This window comes from Schistocerca serialis, chromosome 4 (assembly GCF_023864345.2).
Source record: "Schistocerca serialis cubense isolate TAMUIC-IGC-003099 chromosome 4, iqSchSeri2.2, whole genome shotgun sequence".
Taxonomy (NCBI): domain Eukaryota; kingdom Metazoa; phylum Arthropoda; class Insecta; order Orthoptera; family Acrididae; genus Schistocerca; species Schistocerca serialis.
In genome coordinates, this window is record NC_064641.1 from 125,301,014 (window position 1) to 125,319,740 (window position 18,727).

At 46.6% G+C, this 18,727-nt stretch overlaps 1 protein-coding gene across 1 annotated transcript in view; it reads right to left on the reverse strand.

The window, feature by feature from the left end:
- Positions 1-18,727, reverse strand: part of LOC126474315 (ras-associated and pleckstrin homology domains-containing protein 1-like) — an 80,971-nt gene that overhangs the window by 37,902 nt on the left and 24,342 nt on the right. Inside the window, exon 2 of the mRNA XM_050101782.1 lies at positions 757-957. Coding sequence (XP_049957739.1) covers positions 757-957 — 201 coding nt within the window. The remainder of the gene's footprint in view (positions 1-756; positions 958-18,727) is intronic.

The window sequence follows — 18,727 nt, forward strand, 5'->3', positions numbered from 1 at the left end:
CTAAGTCAGATTGGAGAAGAAAGCACACCATGTTCGTTTTAAAAGTTATCACCTCAGCAATTGCTTTAAATGATTTAGGATAACCATGAAAGACCAGAATCTGGCTGGATGGTTTCACAAGGATTTCAACTGCTGTCATCCTGAACAGGAGTCCAGTGCCTTGCCACCTCCCTCACAGAAAACAGGGTGGGGTGGGAGTTTGAAAACTATCAATCTGTCTGGCTTAAATATTATTCCTTTCCTGAAATGCTAATTTTACTGTCAATGATCTTTTGTCCAACCGCTTTCGAACATGTAGTGTCAAAATCTCACGTCATTCAAACAAAATGGATGATTTATGAATGGTTCATATCATCTGTTTCTTTTCTTTTTGCCTCTTCCTCAAACTTCTAATCTTTTAACTGAATCTTAAGTACACTGTATTCTCATCATCACGATTCAAAGCAGCTGGTATTTTCAAAGTTGATACTATCATACTAAATAATTCTGTAAAGAAGCACAACTTAAGAGCTTTTGTTGCCAGATATTTATTCTCTACGACATATGTACTGCTTCTTTGTCTCACCTTAAGCCTCACCTTTATTGTTTTTTTCCATATTTGATACCACCTAAAACAGACAACTAACTGCCACAAAACCACATTAAAAGAGGCACATGACAATCTGTGACTACATAATACTGCTTTCTTCATCAGTATTGTGTTCATTAAAAAAATAAAAGAACATTGTCGTAATGGAAGCTACACATAACACTCACCGCAAGAGTTGGATACTGGAACTGCTGTGACATGTAGATGGGCTGAGCCGTGCATGGGTAAAAAATAGGATACGTGGCTGGGGGCGAGTGTGCTGCTGCTGCCGCTGCAGCAGCAGCTGCTGCTGCCTGGGGCACATATGCTGCGGCGGCTGTTGCTGGAACACAGACTGCTTTACTTCACTAATGTGTTCTAACACTATGCTATGATTACTTTTTTCTTTAAGTCATAACAAAAGCACTTCTGAGAAACCAACTAGTCATTACATAATATGATCAAAAATAAACCACAGGCTGTGTATATCAGAAATATATTACATTAAAAGTTATGGTGTTAAAATATTTGTAAGGTACTGTTAAGTACTGGGTGGGATAAAATAATGGAGGTAGCAAAAGGTAACCACTTCCTGCACATTAGAGCTACTGAATGGTTGACAGGCACATAAACAAAACTAAAATTACTACTGGTTTCCAAACAATTTTCTTTTTCTAGAATAACTGACTGTAAAATACACATACAAAATAGTTGACAGGCAAGTAAACTAGATTGAAAACGTTAGTGATGTTGCAGGTAATATTCTCCTTCAGAGTAAACCGACTAACAACAACACACATGCTCAAAGCAATTTTGTCCAAATTGAGATCATCAGAACTAGTAGCTAAAATGGGGTGAGGGTTTGTGTCAGGTGGAATGGTGAGAGGAACGAGATGGTTTTTGGGGGTGGGTAGTGAATGGAGGCTGACACCAAGTGAGCTTTTCAGCCCATTCTTTCACTTCAGGATTTGCCACACCGTTCTTCCCCAACCTGTGCCCAGACTGCACACCACTGCTAGATCCATATCCTGTTCCCTTGCTGCCTACGCATACCTTTTCTCAACCTTCCTTCCCACCATCCTTGCCTTCCTCACCCAACCTCCTTATGTGTCTCACCCACTCAAATTGTCAATTTGACAGAACCCCAGTAATCTGCAGTGTGGAACAACATAGTTGGCCAGCACAACACAGCTGAGAATGGGTATATATTTTTGTTAGCCAACTATGAAGGATGATACTTTCTAAAGGTCAAAAATGGTTTCAGTGTTGTTTATGTGCTGATTGACCCCTAGATACCTGAACTATATGGCGAGTGGTTGAGTTCATTGTTATTTGAAGTTGAAGTATCTTAACCAAGGTAATTACTGCACAACCATTATAAAATCTAAATCATTTTCTTTGTTGGAAAATAGGAATGCTAATATTTCCCGAAAGTGACTCACAACTAATATCAGTATTAGTTCAAGGTAAAAACTAGTGTATACAATAATCCACAAATACAACTTTGGTAAAAATCATTAATATATTGAAGTGAATTTTATTATTTACTAGCTATATCTGCCGAACTTCGTTCCACCTCTGAAAATCTTTATAGTACGATTAAATTCTTTTAGAGGAACAAAGGAGAGCATAAGAACTTCTTTGTTCCACTAAATGAATTTGATCGTACGATAAAAATCGATGCATGTGCGCTAGGCCTAAATGTCAGTTTAGCGAATGACGCGTGCTACCTAGTTAAACTTCTCTGTCTAGTTATGTCGATTCAAACAGGGATATTTGAGTCGTTGCTTTTGGTATGTTTTCTTCAATTACCTATCTATCGAATAGTGAAAGACTATCACCGGTAGACACCTGGCGGGGATAACTGATCACGTGATCAGTTATCGAAAGGGGTTGAACATTATTAAATTACTAAAATCGCTATTAAAAAATAGGGGTTGGTGGCAGAAGGGTCAAAACTTAGAGTTGCGTGTACCTTGTAATACCATATCATAAAAAAATAAAAATTTCTGTCCAAAAAATTAGAAATTTTTTTTTGGAGTGGACCACCCTTACCACTTAGGGGTATGAAAAATATATTACAACCAATTCTCAGATGTATCGAATATACACGTAAAATTTCATCAGAATCGATCGAGCCGTTTCGGATGAGTATGGCAACTAACACTGTTACACAAGAATTTTATATATAAGGATATACAATAACAAAAAATATCTAATATGAATTTAACTACTAAAAAAACATTCAGAAGAAAACCAAAACAAAAACAAATGAACTATGTATTCCTCAAGTATATGTGAGCACTAACACTAAGCGTCAAGCACATCATAATATTAAGAAAGGTTGCACAATGTTACCAGCAGCTAACACTGATCTTGCTGTATAATTTTACGAACAAAGTACGGTCTACATCACATACTGTCCAGCATCTTGGGAAAATGGTTTGAGTACCCAATTTGGTATGTCAAGGATACATATATCATGAATTTTAGTTTATCTCTCTTGTTTGGGTTGTGCCCAAAAAGCATTTAGGTATGAACGCAACGACAGGGCCAAAATTTCAGACATTTCTTTCTGATACCGAAAGAGACTTAGTTCATACTGACTCAAGTTATGAGTGTGAATGTTCAGTTTAACAATGAATTAAAATTTTATACATTTATCCTGAATGAAATTCATTGCGAGTCTGCAGCTTTAAGGTGACCTCATTTACTTTTTCAAATATACAAGGTGCGTTCCATAAGTAATGCGACCAAATTCATAAAAAATCATTTATTGAATTTATTCATAAAAATAATCAAAAATTTTTAAAATAGCACCCTCTTACGTCGATACACTTTTGGAGGCGGTGTTTCCATGGCTGGAAGGTATCCTGGAATGCCTTTTTCCAGAACGTCCTTTAGAGTTGATGTAACATGTGCCTGGATGCTTTCAATCATGTCCCAATGTTTTCTTTTCATGACTCCATTTAACCAAGGAAACAAAACAAAAAGTCAGGAGGAGCCAGGTCAGGACTTTAGGGAGGCTGGGGAACCAATGGGGTCCTTGTCCTGGCAAGGAAGTCATTGACAATGAAGGCGCTGTGACTTGGCGCGTTGTCATGGTGAACTTTCCAGGTGTCCTTGATGTCGCTTTGGCAGCGCTAGACCCTCCTTTTCAGTCTTTTGAGCTCTTCCAAGTAGAAAGCTGAGTTCACTGTAGTCCCGGTAGATACGAATTCGCGGTGGACAATGCCTCTGATGTCAAAGAAGACAATGAGCATGGTTTTGATCCTGGACTTACTCATGCGTGCCTTCTTGGGACGGGGCAACGATGGGGTGTGCCACTCTGAACTCTGCCTTTTTGTCTCAGGGTCGTACTCAAAAAGCCACGACTCATCACCAGTGATAACAGAGTTTCAAAATGAGGATCATTTTCACACATTTCCAACATTTCTTGGCACCGAAGCACTCGCATGTGCTTGTCTCCGTTGGTCAACACTTTTGGGACGAGTTTGGCACACACCTTCCTCATGTTCAAATCTTCGGTCACAATGCGGAAAACAGTTGTTTTTGACATGTTTAGAGTTTGTGCTGTCAATTGAAGGCTCAGCCGTCTATCAGAGTTCAAACAATCGCGCACACGCGTCACATTTTCATCGAATCGTGCAGTTGATGGCCGTCCACTGCGAGGTTCGTCTGATCTCCTCTCGGCCCTCCATGAATGAATTGTGCCATCGGAAAACTTGTGATTTAGACAAGCAATCAGTCCCAAAGGCATGCTGAAGTAATGGAAACTTTTCGGTGGCGGACTTCCCAGGTTTAATGCAAAATTTGATAGTGTACCATTGCTATACAGAATGATCCATTGTGCCATGTTACATAAACTCAAAATGGGGTTGACGGAAATGCATGTCCTGACTCTCCGGCAGCTCGCAGCCGAATGAGACGAAACACATTTTGAAGCTAACACCCCCCCTCCACTTATCCCAGCCAGTTACAACACGCTGTGGTGTACCGTTGCGTCAGAAAAAAATTGGTCGCATTACTTATGGAACGCACTCTGTATCTGCAAGACGGGCAACTTCAAGACAACATGCTCCAATTCAGTTACAAAAGCTTTAGCAAATCGGCCATATAAACTACTGACTTATCAAAAAGTTCACAAATCCTTTCCTTCTGATAGCCATCTCACCTCAATGTGTAGGAAAAAACATACAAATTCATTGCAATTTACTAGACAGAGCTTGCAGTAAAATGACCTTTCAAAGAATGTGTTTTATCGTATCACCATAATCACACAGAGCACATATTCATGTGACCCAAATTTTATAGCAACAAGGTGCTGCTTATGGATACTGTAGTTTTACCACAAGGTACAGTACTGTGGATTTTATACAGGCTTTAAATCTGCAATACTAACCAAATCAATCATGTATGTAGTTTAATCTGTTGCTCATGTAAGTAAATTTGCTTACAGATTATTCATTTTCTATATTTTAAAGATCTTTCATTTCCCTTCATAAATAAGTCTCTTCTGTGTCAGCGGTCAAATCTCTGGCAAACAGATTCATTGCCTAACCTCTCCATTTGGAGGGAGAGGGCGGGAGGGAGGGAGGGAGAGGGCGGGAGGGAGGGAGGGAGAGGGAGAGGGCGAGGGGGGGAGGGAGGGAGGGAGGGAGAGGGAGAGGGAGAGAGAGAGAGAGAGAGAGAGTGTTTTTCCTTTTTTTAAGAGGGGGGGGGGGGGCGTTAATGCTATTCATCATGATTCCTCTCCTGTACAGGCATCTATCTCCGGACAGCAATTGTGCCTAATAATTAATTATTTGTTGCAAATATTCCACTGTGTCTTTTCCTACACTTTTAATCCTCTCCAGCTCTCCTAAGTACTGTGAAGTTACTCCTTGAGTCAAGGACTTATCCTACACACCATGAGCTGCACTTGAAATGTTTTATCCAAACCAGCATTCAGGTGTATAACCTATGGCCAGTGGCATCTGATACAAAGAAACAAACAACTGCACATATGTTTCTCCGACAGAGCAACTGTATATATAATAGCAAAAAAAAAAAGTCTACTAACATTATGTATATCTCTGTCAATGACATGTATTTTAGTTATAAATTCTTTTGATGATCATCATGATGTGTGTGTTCTTTAACAAATATAAAAGCTGCACAACACTAAGCACTCAAAATGTTTACTCCTTTATGTCTTAACATATGTCTTATCTTCCTTTTCTGGTTTTCACACAGTCCACAGTTCACTTTTGTACAATGCTGTGCCCCAAACAAACATTCTTAGAATGTGTCTTCCTCAAATTAAGGCTGATGACTGATACTAAGACAGCAATGGAAGCAATAAAATGCTACACTGCTTTGGTAGAAAGTAAAAGGTCAGATAGTGAAAGCAGGAAAGTGATAGATAGAGAACCAGAGTGAAGTCCAAGTTGCAGAACGGATCAGAGATTTTTTAAGAACACCACAATGCTTTACTGTCTGGCAAGGGGATAATGAAAGAGAAACAGGACAAAGGAGTTACCAGAACTTGAAATGGAATAACCACCTATTACCTGTGGAGAGACAGAAAATGACTTTCAGTAACTGAGAGGAGGCAAATCAGCCAGACTAGATGAATTGACTGTAGACAGGAATAAGCCAGCAGGCATCCAAAGAATACAATGAATACATCAAATGCTGGGAGTCAATTGGAAGGAAAAAGTACCAGATGACAAAGAAGGGGATTATAATACCAAAGTTCACGAAAGGAAAAAAGAGGAACTGTTCTAACTATAGAGGAATCACTTTGTTACTATAATGTCTTAAGACATTAAGATCATCATCAAAAAATCAGTTTGAAGAGGAACAATATGGATTCAGTAGAACAACAGGCCTCATATTTGCACTGAGGTAATGGGAAAGCAAGTGAAGTTCTCATAAGTGTATTCCTGGATATGGAAAATGCATATGACAGTGTGCCAAAGTGGAAGTATCTGGGAGTGCTTAGAAAAACTAATGAGAAATGTGCAAATGCTATGTGAAGGCTGCAGAAGTTGTGTACAAGTGGGTAACGGCAGATTATATTGGTTCAGGACAGAGGAACCCAGTAGTGTACTACAGCTTCCCCAATAATTTTTAATTGCACTTATGGACATGATTATAAAAGAAATCAAGGTGGCAGGAAATGGTGATCTCAATGCTTTAGCCTTTGCTAATGATGTAGCCATCCAGAGAGACACAGACCTACAGGTACAGGGAACATTAGATGAATGGAATATGAAGTTTTAAAAGTACCCACTGACAGTAAGCAAATGTAAAACTGTAGCAACGATTACGATCAGGACATGTGTAACTGAACAGAATGAATAGTGTCCTGAAAGGACGATATAAGATGAACATCAACTAAAGCCAAAAAGGCTAATGGAATGTCGTCAAATTAAATCGGGTGATGCTGAGGGAATTAGGTTAGAAAACGAGACACTTAAAATAGCAGACGAGTTTTGCTATTTTGGCAGCAACGTAACATGATGGTTGGAGTAGAGAAGATATAAAATGTAGACTGGTGATGTTAAGAAAAGTGTTTCTGAAGAAGACAAACTTTAGTTAACACTGACTATAGATTTAAGAGTCAAAAAGTTTTTTCTGAAATTATTTGTGCAGAGTGTAGTGATGTATGGAAGCAAGACATGGTCAATAAACAGTTTGGACAAGAACAGAACATAAGCTTTTGAAATGCAGTGCTACACAAGAAAGATGAATATTAAATGGGTATCTCATAACTAATGAGGTGGTACTGAATAGAATTGGAGAGGAACATTTGTGGCATAACCTGACTAAAAGAAGGTATCAGTTGACAGGACACATTCCAAGGCATCAATAGATCACCCATTTAGTAGAAGGTATCAGTTGACAGGACACATTCCAAGGCATCAATAGATCACCCATTTAGTAGAAGGTTTTTTTTTTTTTTTTTTGTGGTTTTAGGGCGCAAAACTTCTATGGTCATTAGCGCCCAGCCCGTGACGTAGAAAATAGGAAAAAAAAAACGAAATTTAAAATCAGCAGCAATGGAAACAAAGTCAGAAAAATTGAGAAACTAAAGGCAGAAGGAATGCTTAAAAGTCCACTATAGAAAGGGGTTGGTTGTCCCCAAAAAAAAGCTTCAAATGACTGACGTCATTTCACTGTCACTAATAAACTGTAGAACGCGGTCAGCTGAGCGCGTGTCATCTGCTAAAATCGACGATAGATCAGGCGAGAGCTGTAGACGGGAGCGTAACGGATTAAAATAGGGGCATTCAATTAAAAGGTGTCTGACCGTCCACAGCTGAGAGCAGTGGGGACAGAGTGGGGGAGGATCACCGCTTAAAAGATGTCGATGACTAAAAAGACAGTGCCCTATCCGGAGTCGAGCTAAAATTACCTCCTCCCGACGACGCGTTCGGGAGGAAGAGGTCCAAGCGCAAGGAAGGGCTTTCACTTCCCGCAATTTATTGTGGGGAAGTGTTGACCAATGCGCATGCCATAAATGAGTGACTTGGCGACATAAACCGCTCCGTAGATCGGTAAACGGAAGAGACTGAAGAGCTGGCCGAGGAAGAGAGACTGCAGCCTTGGCCGCTATATCGGCCGCCTCATTTCCACAGATACCAGCGTGTCCCGGGAGCCAGAGGAACGCCACTGAGACGCCCCCCAGGTGGAGCAAGCGCAGACAGTCCTGAATCCGGTGGACCAGAGGGTGCACAGGGTAAAGAGCTTGGAGACTTAGGAGAGAGCTGAGAGAATGTGAGCAGATTACGTACTGTATCCGCTGATGGCGGCGGATGTAGTGGACAGCCTGGAGAATAGCGTAAAGCTCCGCAGTATAAACCGAACACTGGTCGGGAAGCCGAAAGTGATTTGGGGTATCGCCAACAATATAGGCACTCCCTACACCTAACGATGTTTTCGAGCCATCGGTGTAAATAAATGTGGCTTCCGTCATTTGTGCACATAGAGCAGCAAATGCCCGACGGTAAACAAGTGTAGGGGTACCATCCTTGGGAAATTGACATAGGTCTCTGAGCAAGTCGATCCGGGGACGGCGCCAAGGCGGTGCTGTACCCCAAGTTGTCAAGAAGGTGTTAGGAAAGCGGAAGGAAAGAGAATGGAGCAGTTGACGGAAGCGGACTCCCGGGGGTAGTAGGGAGGAGGAGCGGCCTGCATACCAGACATCAAAGGAGGCGTCGAAAAAAAGGTTATGGGCTGGATTAGCAGGCATGGAAGACAGATGGCTAGCATAACGACTCAGAAGGACTGCCCGCCGATTGGACAGCGGAGGTTCAGCAGTCTCAGCATAAAGGCTTTCCACAGGGCTGGTGTAAAAAGCTCCAGACACTAAACGTAATCCACGGTGGTGGATAGAGTCGAGACGCCGAAGAATAGACGGCCGGGCAGAGGAGTAGACTATGCTTCCATAATCCAATTTCGAGCGCACTAAGGCGTGATAGAGGCGGAGAAGGACCACTCGGTCCGCTCCCCAAGAGGTACCATTCAGGACACGGAGGGTGTTAAGGGAACGCAGACAGCGAGCCGAAAGATAGGAAACGTGGGAGGACCAGCACAGTTTTCTGTCAAACATAAGACCCAAGAATTTAGCGACGTCGGAAAACGGAAGGTTGACAGGACCTAGATGTAAGGAGGGCGGAAGAAACTCCTTACGTCGCCAAAAATTAACACAAACGGTCTTACTGGAATTTAGTAGAAGGTATCAGTTGACAGGACACATTCCAAGGCATCAATAGATCACCCATTTAGTTGAAGGTATCAGTTGACAGGACACATTCCAAGGCATCAATAGATCACCCATTTAGTAGAAGGTATCAGTTGACAGGACACATTCCAAGGCATCAACAGATCACCCATTTAGTAGAAGGTATCAGTTGAGGGGGAGAGGGGGAGAGGGGGAGAGGGGGAGAGGGGGAGAGGGGGAGAGGGGGAGAGGGGGAGGGGGGAGGGGGGGAGGGGGGGATGGGGCGAGGGGGGGAGGGGGGAGGGGGAGGAGGGGGGGGGAGGGGGGAGGGTGGGAGGGTGGGAGGGTGGGAGGGTGGGAGGGTGGGAGGGTGGGAGGGTGGGAGGGTGGGAGGGGGGGGAGGGGGGGAGAGAGAGAGAGAGAGAGAGAGAGAGAGAGAGAGAGAGAGAGATATGAATACAGCAAGGAAATTGAGGAGTACTCAGGTTGCATTCGTTATTTGGAGATGATGAGGCTTGCACAGGATACTGTAGCATCGGGAACCTGCATCACACTGAAGACCACAATCCCATCAACAGTAGATTGTGCAAGAGCTTATCTGTTACGGTTTTAGGGTCATTAGCACCTGGTCTGTGACTTAGGAAAAGGTAAAAAAAAAAAACAAACTGGCAGCAATGGGGGGCGAAACTCAAAAAAAGGGGGAACAAAAAACTGAAGGAAAGCTTAAAAAACCACTATAGAAGGGAGGGTTGTTTGTCCCCAAAAAGAGCTTCAAATGACTGACGTCATCTCACTGACACTAATAAACTCGAGAAAGCGATCGGCTGAGTGCATGTCATCTGCTAAAATGGAAGATATATCAGGCGACAGCTGTAGACGGGTGCGTAACGGAGTAAAATAGGGGCACTCAAGTAAAAGGTGTTTCACCATCCACAGTTGAGAGCAGTGGGGACAAAGCGGGGGAGGATCGCCACTTGAAAGATGTCGATGGCTAAAAACGACAGTGCCCTATCCGGAGTCTAGTTAAAATTACCTCCTCCAGACGACGAGTTCGGGAGGAAGAGGTCCAAGCACAGGGAAGAACTTTCACATCCAAAATTTATTATTGGGAAGTGTCTACCAATGTGCGTGCCATAAAAGAGTAACATGACGACATAAAACATTCCGTAAATCGGCGAAGGGAACCATGCGAACAGCAGGATGAAGAAGAGAGACTGCAGCCTTGGCCGCTATATCGGCTGCCTCATTTCCACAGATACCAACATGTCCTGGGATCCAGAGGAATGTCACAGAGACGCCCCCCAAGTGGACCGGAGGGTGGACAAAGTAGAGAGCTTGGAGACTGAGAAGAGAGCTGAGAGAATCTGAGCATATAATATACTGTATCCGCTGATGGCAACGGATGTATTGAACAGCCTGGAGAACAGTGTAAAGTTCCGCAGTAAAAACCGAACACTGGTCGGGAAGCCGAAATCGATTAGGGGTGTCACCAACAATGTAGGCATTCCCAACACCAAATGATGTTTTTGAGCCATCAGTGTAAATAACTATGGCATCCTTCATTTGTGTACATAGAGCAGCAAATGCCCGACTATAAACAAGAGAAGTGGTACCAGCCTTGGGAAACTGACAAAGGTCACGGAGCAGGCAGGTCCGGGACCGGAGCCAAGGCGATGCTGTACCCTAAGTTGTCAAGAGAGTTTTAGGAAAGTGGAAGGAAAGAGAATGGAGCAGTTGACGGAAGCAGACTCCCGGTGGTGGTAGAGAGGAACGGCGGCCTGCATACCCTAAATCCAAGGCGGCGTCGAAAAAATGTCATGGGCCAGATTAGCAGGCATGGAAGACAAATGGCTAGCATAACAACTTCGAAGAACAGCTCGCTGATTGGACAGCGGAGGTTCATCAGTCTCAGCATAAAGGCTTTCCACAGGGCTGGTGTAAAAAGCTCCAGACACTAAACGTAATCCACAGTGGTGGACAGAGTCGAGACGCCGAAGAATAGACAGCCGAGCAGAGGAGTAAACTATGCTTCCATAGTCCAATTTCTAGCGCACTAAGGCGCAATAGAGGCGGAGAAGGACCATTCTGTCCGCTCCCCAGGAGGTACCATTCAGGACACGGAGGGTGTTGAGGGATCGCAGACAGCGAGCAGAAAGATAGGAGACGTGGGAGGACCAGCACAGTTTTCTGTCAAACAAAAGACCCAAGAATTTAGCGACGTCCGCGAACGGAAGGTTGACAGGGCCTAGATGTAAGGAAAGCGGAAGAAACTCCATACGACGCCAAAAACTGACACAAACTGTCTTACTGGGAGAAAAGTGAAAGCTGGTTTTGATGCTGCAAGAGTGGAGGCGATTGAGACATCCTTGAAGACGTCATTGAAGAATGCTGGTCCGCTGAGAGCTGTAGTAGATCACAAAATCATCCACAAAGAGGGAGCCCGAGACATTGGGAAGGAGACAATCTATAATTGGATTTATGGCAATGGCAAACAGTACAACACTTAGCACAGAGCCCTGGGGTACCCCGTTTTCTTGAGAGAAAGTACGGGAGAAAGTAGCGTTCACCCGCACTTTAAAAAAAGTGTGCTCTACCATAAATTCACGAAGAAAAAGGGGCAGCCGACCTCGAAAGTCCCAAGAGAACAGTGTGCAGAGGATGCCTGTCCTCCAACAGGTATCGTATGCTCTCTCCAGATCAAAAAATATTGCTACTGTTTGCCGTTTCCTGAGAAAATTATTCATGATATAAGTGGAGAGAGCAACAAGATGGTCAATAGCAGTACGATGCTTTCGGAAACCCCATTGGGCAGGTGTTTAAAGGCTTCAGGACTCCAGCCACTAGGCTAAACGGCAATTCACCATATGCTCCAAACCCTTACATACGCTATTCGTGAGAGAAATGGGGCGATAGCTAGAGGGGAGATATTTGTCCTTTCCAGGTTTCGGAACACGAACGACGATAGCTTCCCGCCATCATCTGGGAAAAGTACTGTCGGTCCGAATTCGATTATAAAGGCGAAGGAGGTAGTGCAGACTATTGTATGATAAATGCATTTGGATGTGGATACCATCCAGTCCTGGGGTGGAAGAGCGAGAAGAAGACAATGCGCGTTGGAGTTCCCGCATGGAGAAAACAGTATTATAGCTTTCGTGATTTTGAGAGGAGAAAGCAAGAGGTCGCATTCTGCTGCACGTTTCTTCGGGAGAAAAGCTGCTGGATAAATTGAAGAGCTCAAAATCTCAGCAAAGTTAGAAATTGCGACAGGGTCCACTAAGGTATCATGCGCGACAGTAAGACCAGAGTCCGTGTAGAAACTAGGCGCACCAGATAATCGTCGAATCTGACTCCAAACTTGCGAGGAGGGAGTGAAGGTGTTAAATGAGCCAGTAAAGAAGTCCCAGCTAGCCTTCTTGCTATCGCGGATAATGCGACAGCATCGCACACAGAACTGCTTAGAGTGGATACAGTTGGCCGAAGTAGGATGGTGGCGGAAAATGCGAAGAGCACGCCAGCGTTCATGTATTGTGTCACGGCACGCCTTGTCCACCAAGGAACAGGGGGGCGCCGGGGCATATCAGAGAGGCGAGGTATTGAACATTCCACTGCTGTAAGAATAACTTCTGTAATATGAGTGACCTCATCGTCGACACTAGGAAAGCGACAGTCATCGAATGTCGCTAGAGATGATAAAAGTGTCCAATCGGCTTGGGCAAACTTCCAGCTTCTCGGGCACATATATGGCAGTTTTGGCTGCAATCTAAGGACACACGCAAAGTGGTCACTCAAGTGTGTATCAGCAAGAGCAAACCATTCAAAGCGCCGAGCTAGCGGAACAGTACCAACTGAAAGGTCCAAATGAGAGAAATTTGTCATGGAGGAAGACAAAAATGTAGGGTCCCCAGTGTTGAGGCAAACAAGATCCACTTGGTGGAAGACATCTATCAATAGTGACCCGCGTAGACAAGGACGCGGAGATCCCCAAAGTGGGTGGTGGGCATTGATGTCCCCAACCAGCAAATAGGGGAGTGGAAGCTGACCAAGAAGATGAAGGAGATCAGCTCTAGTCATTGGTGTGGACGATGGAATGTATACAGTACAAGAGAGAAGGTGTATCCAGAAAGGAAAAGACGGACAGCAACAGCTTGGAAGGAACTGTTTAAGGTGTTTGGGTGATAAGGGACAGTATCATGGAGCAGAATCATGAGTCCTCCATGTGCTGGAGTGCCATCAACAAAGGGGAGATCAAATCGGACTGACTGAGAATGAGGGAAAACAAAGTGATTGTGGGGACGCAGCTTTGTTTCCTGAAGACAGAAGATGACCGGCGAGTAGGATCTTAAGAGAATCGATAATTCATCCTGATTGGCTCAAATACCGCGGATATTCCAATGGATAATGGACATAGTGTGGACAGAAAAGGGAAGAATGCGGTCAAGGTTGCCCTCAACTCAACGACTGCTCAGAGCCGGCGGCTGACAGTGTGGAACGGCATTCAGCCAAAGGCAGAAGATCCTGATCCACAGGTTGCTCGGGAACAGCTCCTGCCATCAGTGATCGACCGGTTGATCGGCTGCCAGCAATGTGCCTTGGCGACACAGAAGACGGCCGAGGGCGGTTACCGTCAGGTGGTGGTGTAGATGAGACACACTGTGGCGGAGAAGGAGAGGAACTGGGTTTCTTATTAGCCTTCTTGGAAACAGGGCATTGAGATGGAGGAGGAATCGATGGTTGTGAAGTCGGGGTACGTAAAAAATCTTCACAAGTAAGCTCTTTTTTTGGAAGTCTGGGTGTCTGATTTTGGGGCTTGTGATTTAGCAGAACCCGATGAAGGGTGAGCCATAGAGTGAGCAGGTGATAGTGGGGAGGTTGAACGGATGGTATTTGCACTGGCCAATCTGACGACCGTGGCACTAAAGGTGAGATCACATGTCTGTGTGGCTGCCTCCTTTGTAGGCTAAGGAGAGGCAAGGACAGTGCTGTATTTACCTGCGTGAGGCACAGTGGGCTTTCGACTGGTGAATAACTTTCGAGCTGCATAGTTCGACACCTTTTCCTTCACTCTGATTTCCTAAATGAGCCGTTCGTCTTTGAAAATGGGGCAATCTCTGAAGGAAGCTGCGTGGTCACCCTTACAGTTGATGCAACGAGGGGATGGAGGTGGACATGCATCCTCATGGGCATCCTTGCCACCCTTAACGCATTTGGCCGGATTGGAACGTGACTGGCTGGTATGATCTGAACCACTGACACCGATAGTAACGCGTAGGGTTTGGGATGTAAGGGCGAATGGAAATTATCTCATAGTCTGCTTTTATGTTCGATGGAAGTTGAACTGCCAAATGTCAATAAGACAGTACGGGTTGGAACCAAGTCCTTGTCAACCCTTTTCATGACTTGATGAAGAGCCGTTACGCCCTGGTTAGACAGGTAGTTGTGAATTTCCTCGTCGGACCATCCATCGAGGGAGCGTGTATAAACCACGCCACATGATGAATTTGAAGTGCGGTGCACTTCCACCCGGACAGGGAAGGTGCATAGCAGTGAAGTATGCAGCAATTTTTGTGCCTGGAGGGCACTGACAGTTTAACAACAAGGTGCCATTTCATAATCGGGAACAAGACTTTACAGGACCTGCAAGTGCGTCAGCAGCTTTCTGAATAATGAAAGGGTTGACTGTGGAGAAGTCTTGACCTTCATCCGACCGAGAAACAACAAGGAACTGTGGCACTGATGGAAGAATTGTCTGTAGCTGAGACTCATTTAACTTTCGCTTGTAAGCAGACATAGTAGATGATGAGGAAACCATTGCGGAAGTATCCCCCATGATCACCAGCATCTCCTATAGCGCGCTCCTTCCTTGTGGGGGGCCTCTCTGAGGGCACTCCCGCCTTAGGTGATGGTTCATATCTCAGGTCACACCTCCCAAGAAACGGACAGAGGGACCAATCGGCACTTTCGGAAGGTACCAGCTCGGGTAATCACCCCTTCATGGGCCTGGCCGTTACCAGGGAGTACGTACGTGTCCTACCTGTCTACCCAGGGTGGGGAATTACACGTTACCCCGTCACCGGCTACTCGTGGGTCGCCTTCAGACACGCACAGGGAGGAAAGGAAAAAAGGGAAAAAGGGGGAAAGGGGGGGGGGAAAGGGGGGTGGAAAGGGGGGTGGAAAGGGGGGTGGAAAGGGGGGTGGAAAGGGGGGTGGAAAGGGGGGTGGAAAGGGGGGTGGAAAGGGGGGTGGAAAGGGGGGTGGAAAGGGGGGTGGAAAGGGGGGTGGAAAGGGGGGTGGAAAGGGGGGTGGAAAGGGGGGTGGAAAGGGGGGTGGAAAGGGGGGTGGAAAGGGGGGTGGAAAGGGGGGTGGAAAGGGGGGTGGAAAGGGGGGTGGAAAGGGGGGTGGAAAGGGGGGTGGAAAGGGGGGTGGAAAGGGGGGTGGAAAGGGGGGTGGAAAGGGGGGTGGAAAGGGGGGTGGAAAGGGGGGTGGAAAGGGGGGTGGAAAGGGGGGTGGAAAGGGGGGTGGAAAGGGGGGTGGAAAGGGGGGTGGAAAGGGGGGTGGAAAGGGGGGTGGAAAGGGGGGTGGAAAGGGGGGTGGAAAGGGGGGTGGAAAGGGGGGTGGAAAGGGGGGTGGAAAGGGGGGTGGAAAGGGGGGTGGAAAGGGGGGTGGAAAGGGGGGTGGAAAGGGGGGTGGAAAGGGGGGTGGAAAGGGGGGTGGAAAGGGGGGTGGAAAGGGGGGTGGAAAGGGGGGTGGAAAGGGGGGTGGAAAGGGGGGGAAAGGGGGGGAGGTCTCAAGTGCCACAGCGGAGAAGAGGTTAAAGACAAGAGGTAAGAAGGGGGGGAAAGGGGGGGGAAAGGGGGGGAAGGGGGGGAAAGGGGGGGAAGGGGGGGAAAGGGGGGGAAGGGGGGGAAGGGGGGAAAAGGGGGAGGTCTCAAGTGCCACAGCGGAGAAGAGGTTAAAGAGAAGAGGTAAGAAGGGGGGGAAGGGGGAGAAAGGGGGAAAGGGGGGGAAGGAAAGGGGGGGAAGGAAAGGGGGGGAAGGAAAGGGGGGGAAGGAAAGGGGGGGGGAAGGAAAGGGGGGGGAAGGAAAGGGGGGGAAGGAAAGGGGGGGAAGGAAAGGGGGGGAAGGAAAGGGGGGAAGGAAAGGGGGGAAGGAAAGGGGGGAAGGAAAGGGGGGGAAGGAAAGGGGGGGAAGGAAAGGGGGGGAAGGAAAGGGGGGGAAGGAAAGGGGGGGAAGGAAAGGGGAGGAAGGAAAGGGGGGGAAGGAAAGGGGGGGAAGGAAAGGGGGGGAAGGAAAGGGGGGGAAGGAAAGGGGGGAAGGAAAGGGGGGAAGGAAAGGGGGGGAAGGAAAGGGGGGGAAGGAAAGGGGGGGAAGGAAAGGGGGGGAAGGAAAGGGGGGGAAGGAAAGGGGGGGAAGGAAAGGGGGGGAAGGAAAGGGGGGAAGGAAAGGGGGGGAAGGAAAGGGGGGGAAGGAAAGGGGGGGAAGGAAAGGGGGGAAGGAAAGGGGGGGAAGGAAAGGGGGGGAAGGAAAGGGGGGGAAGGAAAGGGGGGGAAGGAAAGGGGGGAAGGAAAGGGGGGAAGGAAAGGGGGGAAGGAAAGGGGGGAAGGAAAGGGGGGAAGGAAAGGGGGGAAGGAAAGGGGGGAAGGAAAGGGGGGAAGGAAAGGGGGGAAGGAAAGGGGGGAAGGAAAGGGGGGAAGGAAAGGGGGGAAGGAAAGGGGGGAAGGAAAGGGGGGAAGGAAAGGGGGGAAGGAAAGGGGGGAAGGAAAGGGGGGAAGGAAAGGGGGAAAGGGGGGGAAAGGGGGGAAGGAAAGGGGGGGAAGGAAAGGGGGAAAGGGGGGGAAAGGGGGGAAGGAAAGGGGGAAAGGGGGGGAAGGAAAGGGGGAAAGGGGGGGAAAGGGGGGAAGGAAAGGGGGAAAGGGTGGAAGGAAAGGGGGAAAGGGGGGAAAGGGGGGGAAGGAAAGGGGGGGAAGGAAAGGGGGGAAAGGGGGGGAAGGAAAGGGGGGAAAGGGGGGGGGTCTCAAGTGCCACAGCAGAGAAGAGGTTAAAGAGAAGAGGTAAGGAAAAGAGAAGGAACAAAGGAAGGACAGAGACTTGCCACCAGAGAAAGCGAAGAAGAGAGACTGTTTTACAGTTTCAAACATCCGTCTCCGGACGTAGGCACTAAACATACTCCCAGAGAGGGAGAAAGAGAAGGGAAGAGACGGAGGTGGGGGGGGGGCGGAAGATGGGGGGGGGGCAGAATATGGGGGGGGGGGGGAGATGTGGAAAAGGAAGGTATGGAGCCCGGAAAGGAAAGAGAGCCACACTAGCTCGGGGTCCCGTGCTCGCTACGCACGTATCCACAAAAGAGTTGTGGACCCCCTGGAGGGAGAGCTTATTCCACAAGCAGCAGATGACATACCCAAGATTATCATAATTCACTTTCTGGTCTTTAAAATTATTATATGTCTTTTGGATTTAAAAACTTAGACCAGATGTGGCAACCATTTCTTGACCAAGTTTTGTGTGGGCTACATTTCTGTTTTGCTTACACTGATGATAAATTGAGTTTTCCTGAAACAGCAAGCGAATGTGCAGAGCATTTGAGACAGGTGTCCTGTGGACGCAATGATTGGTGTAACCATAAATACCAGGAAGTGTGTGCTAGGACAAAACCAAGTAGTCTTTTTGGGATATTTGGTTGCATCAGGAACTTCTCCATTTATGATAGCATTTACACAGAAAGTGCCACTTCCTAAATTGTTACCACCGACACCTGCCACGGAAGGGAAACTGTAAGGACCTCTTATGGCAGCACTGTCAGGCACCAAAGCTTAAGGTGAGCTGAGTGTTGCTTTATCACTGGAAATGCAACAGGCTCTCAAAACAGAGAAAGAAAATATAAGTCAATGCAACACTTTTAGTGCATATGACAGAGCAGGCAGTTTACAAAGCCATCAGGCACCTCTTGGCATCATTGGAGACAGGATTCCTATCATCTGCTGCAGGAATTTTATTAAGATTTGAAATTGTGTGTAAAGTTTATTGCAAGTTGCTATGCACTCTCATTCTCAGATACTGGATGAATAAAGTCTGGGAATTCGGGCACTGCAGGCTATGCTTTTTCACCCAAACCCCACTCCTTTGATAGGTAGGTGGTTCTTACTCCCACAGCAATTTTTGCCTGACAGTACGGTGTATGTGTACCAAGTTTAGTTGAAATCGGTCCAGTGGTTTAGGAGTAGATGTGGAGGCCTGACAGTTCACAAAATTTCACCAATCTTTTAACACTGGTATCTATCTGCGAGAATGGTGGGATCTCCTGTGAGACCGAGGGCTGCCCTAATATCAGTATACAGGACACAGGTAGCCACAATGTGCTGAACTGAAAGTGGCACACCACAAACTTCACAGAATGGTGGATCCTCTCACCGGACGAGGAAAGGGCTACGCTCGATGCACAGTCTGGTAAACAA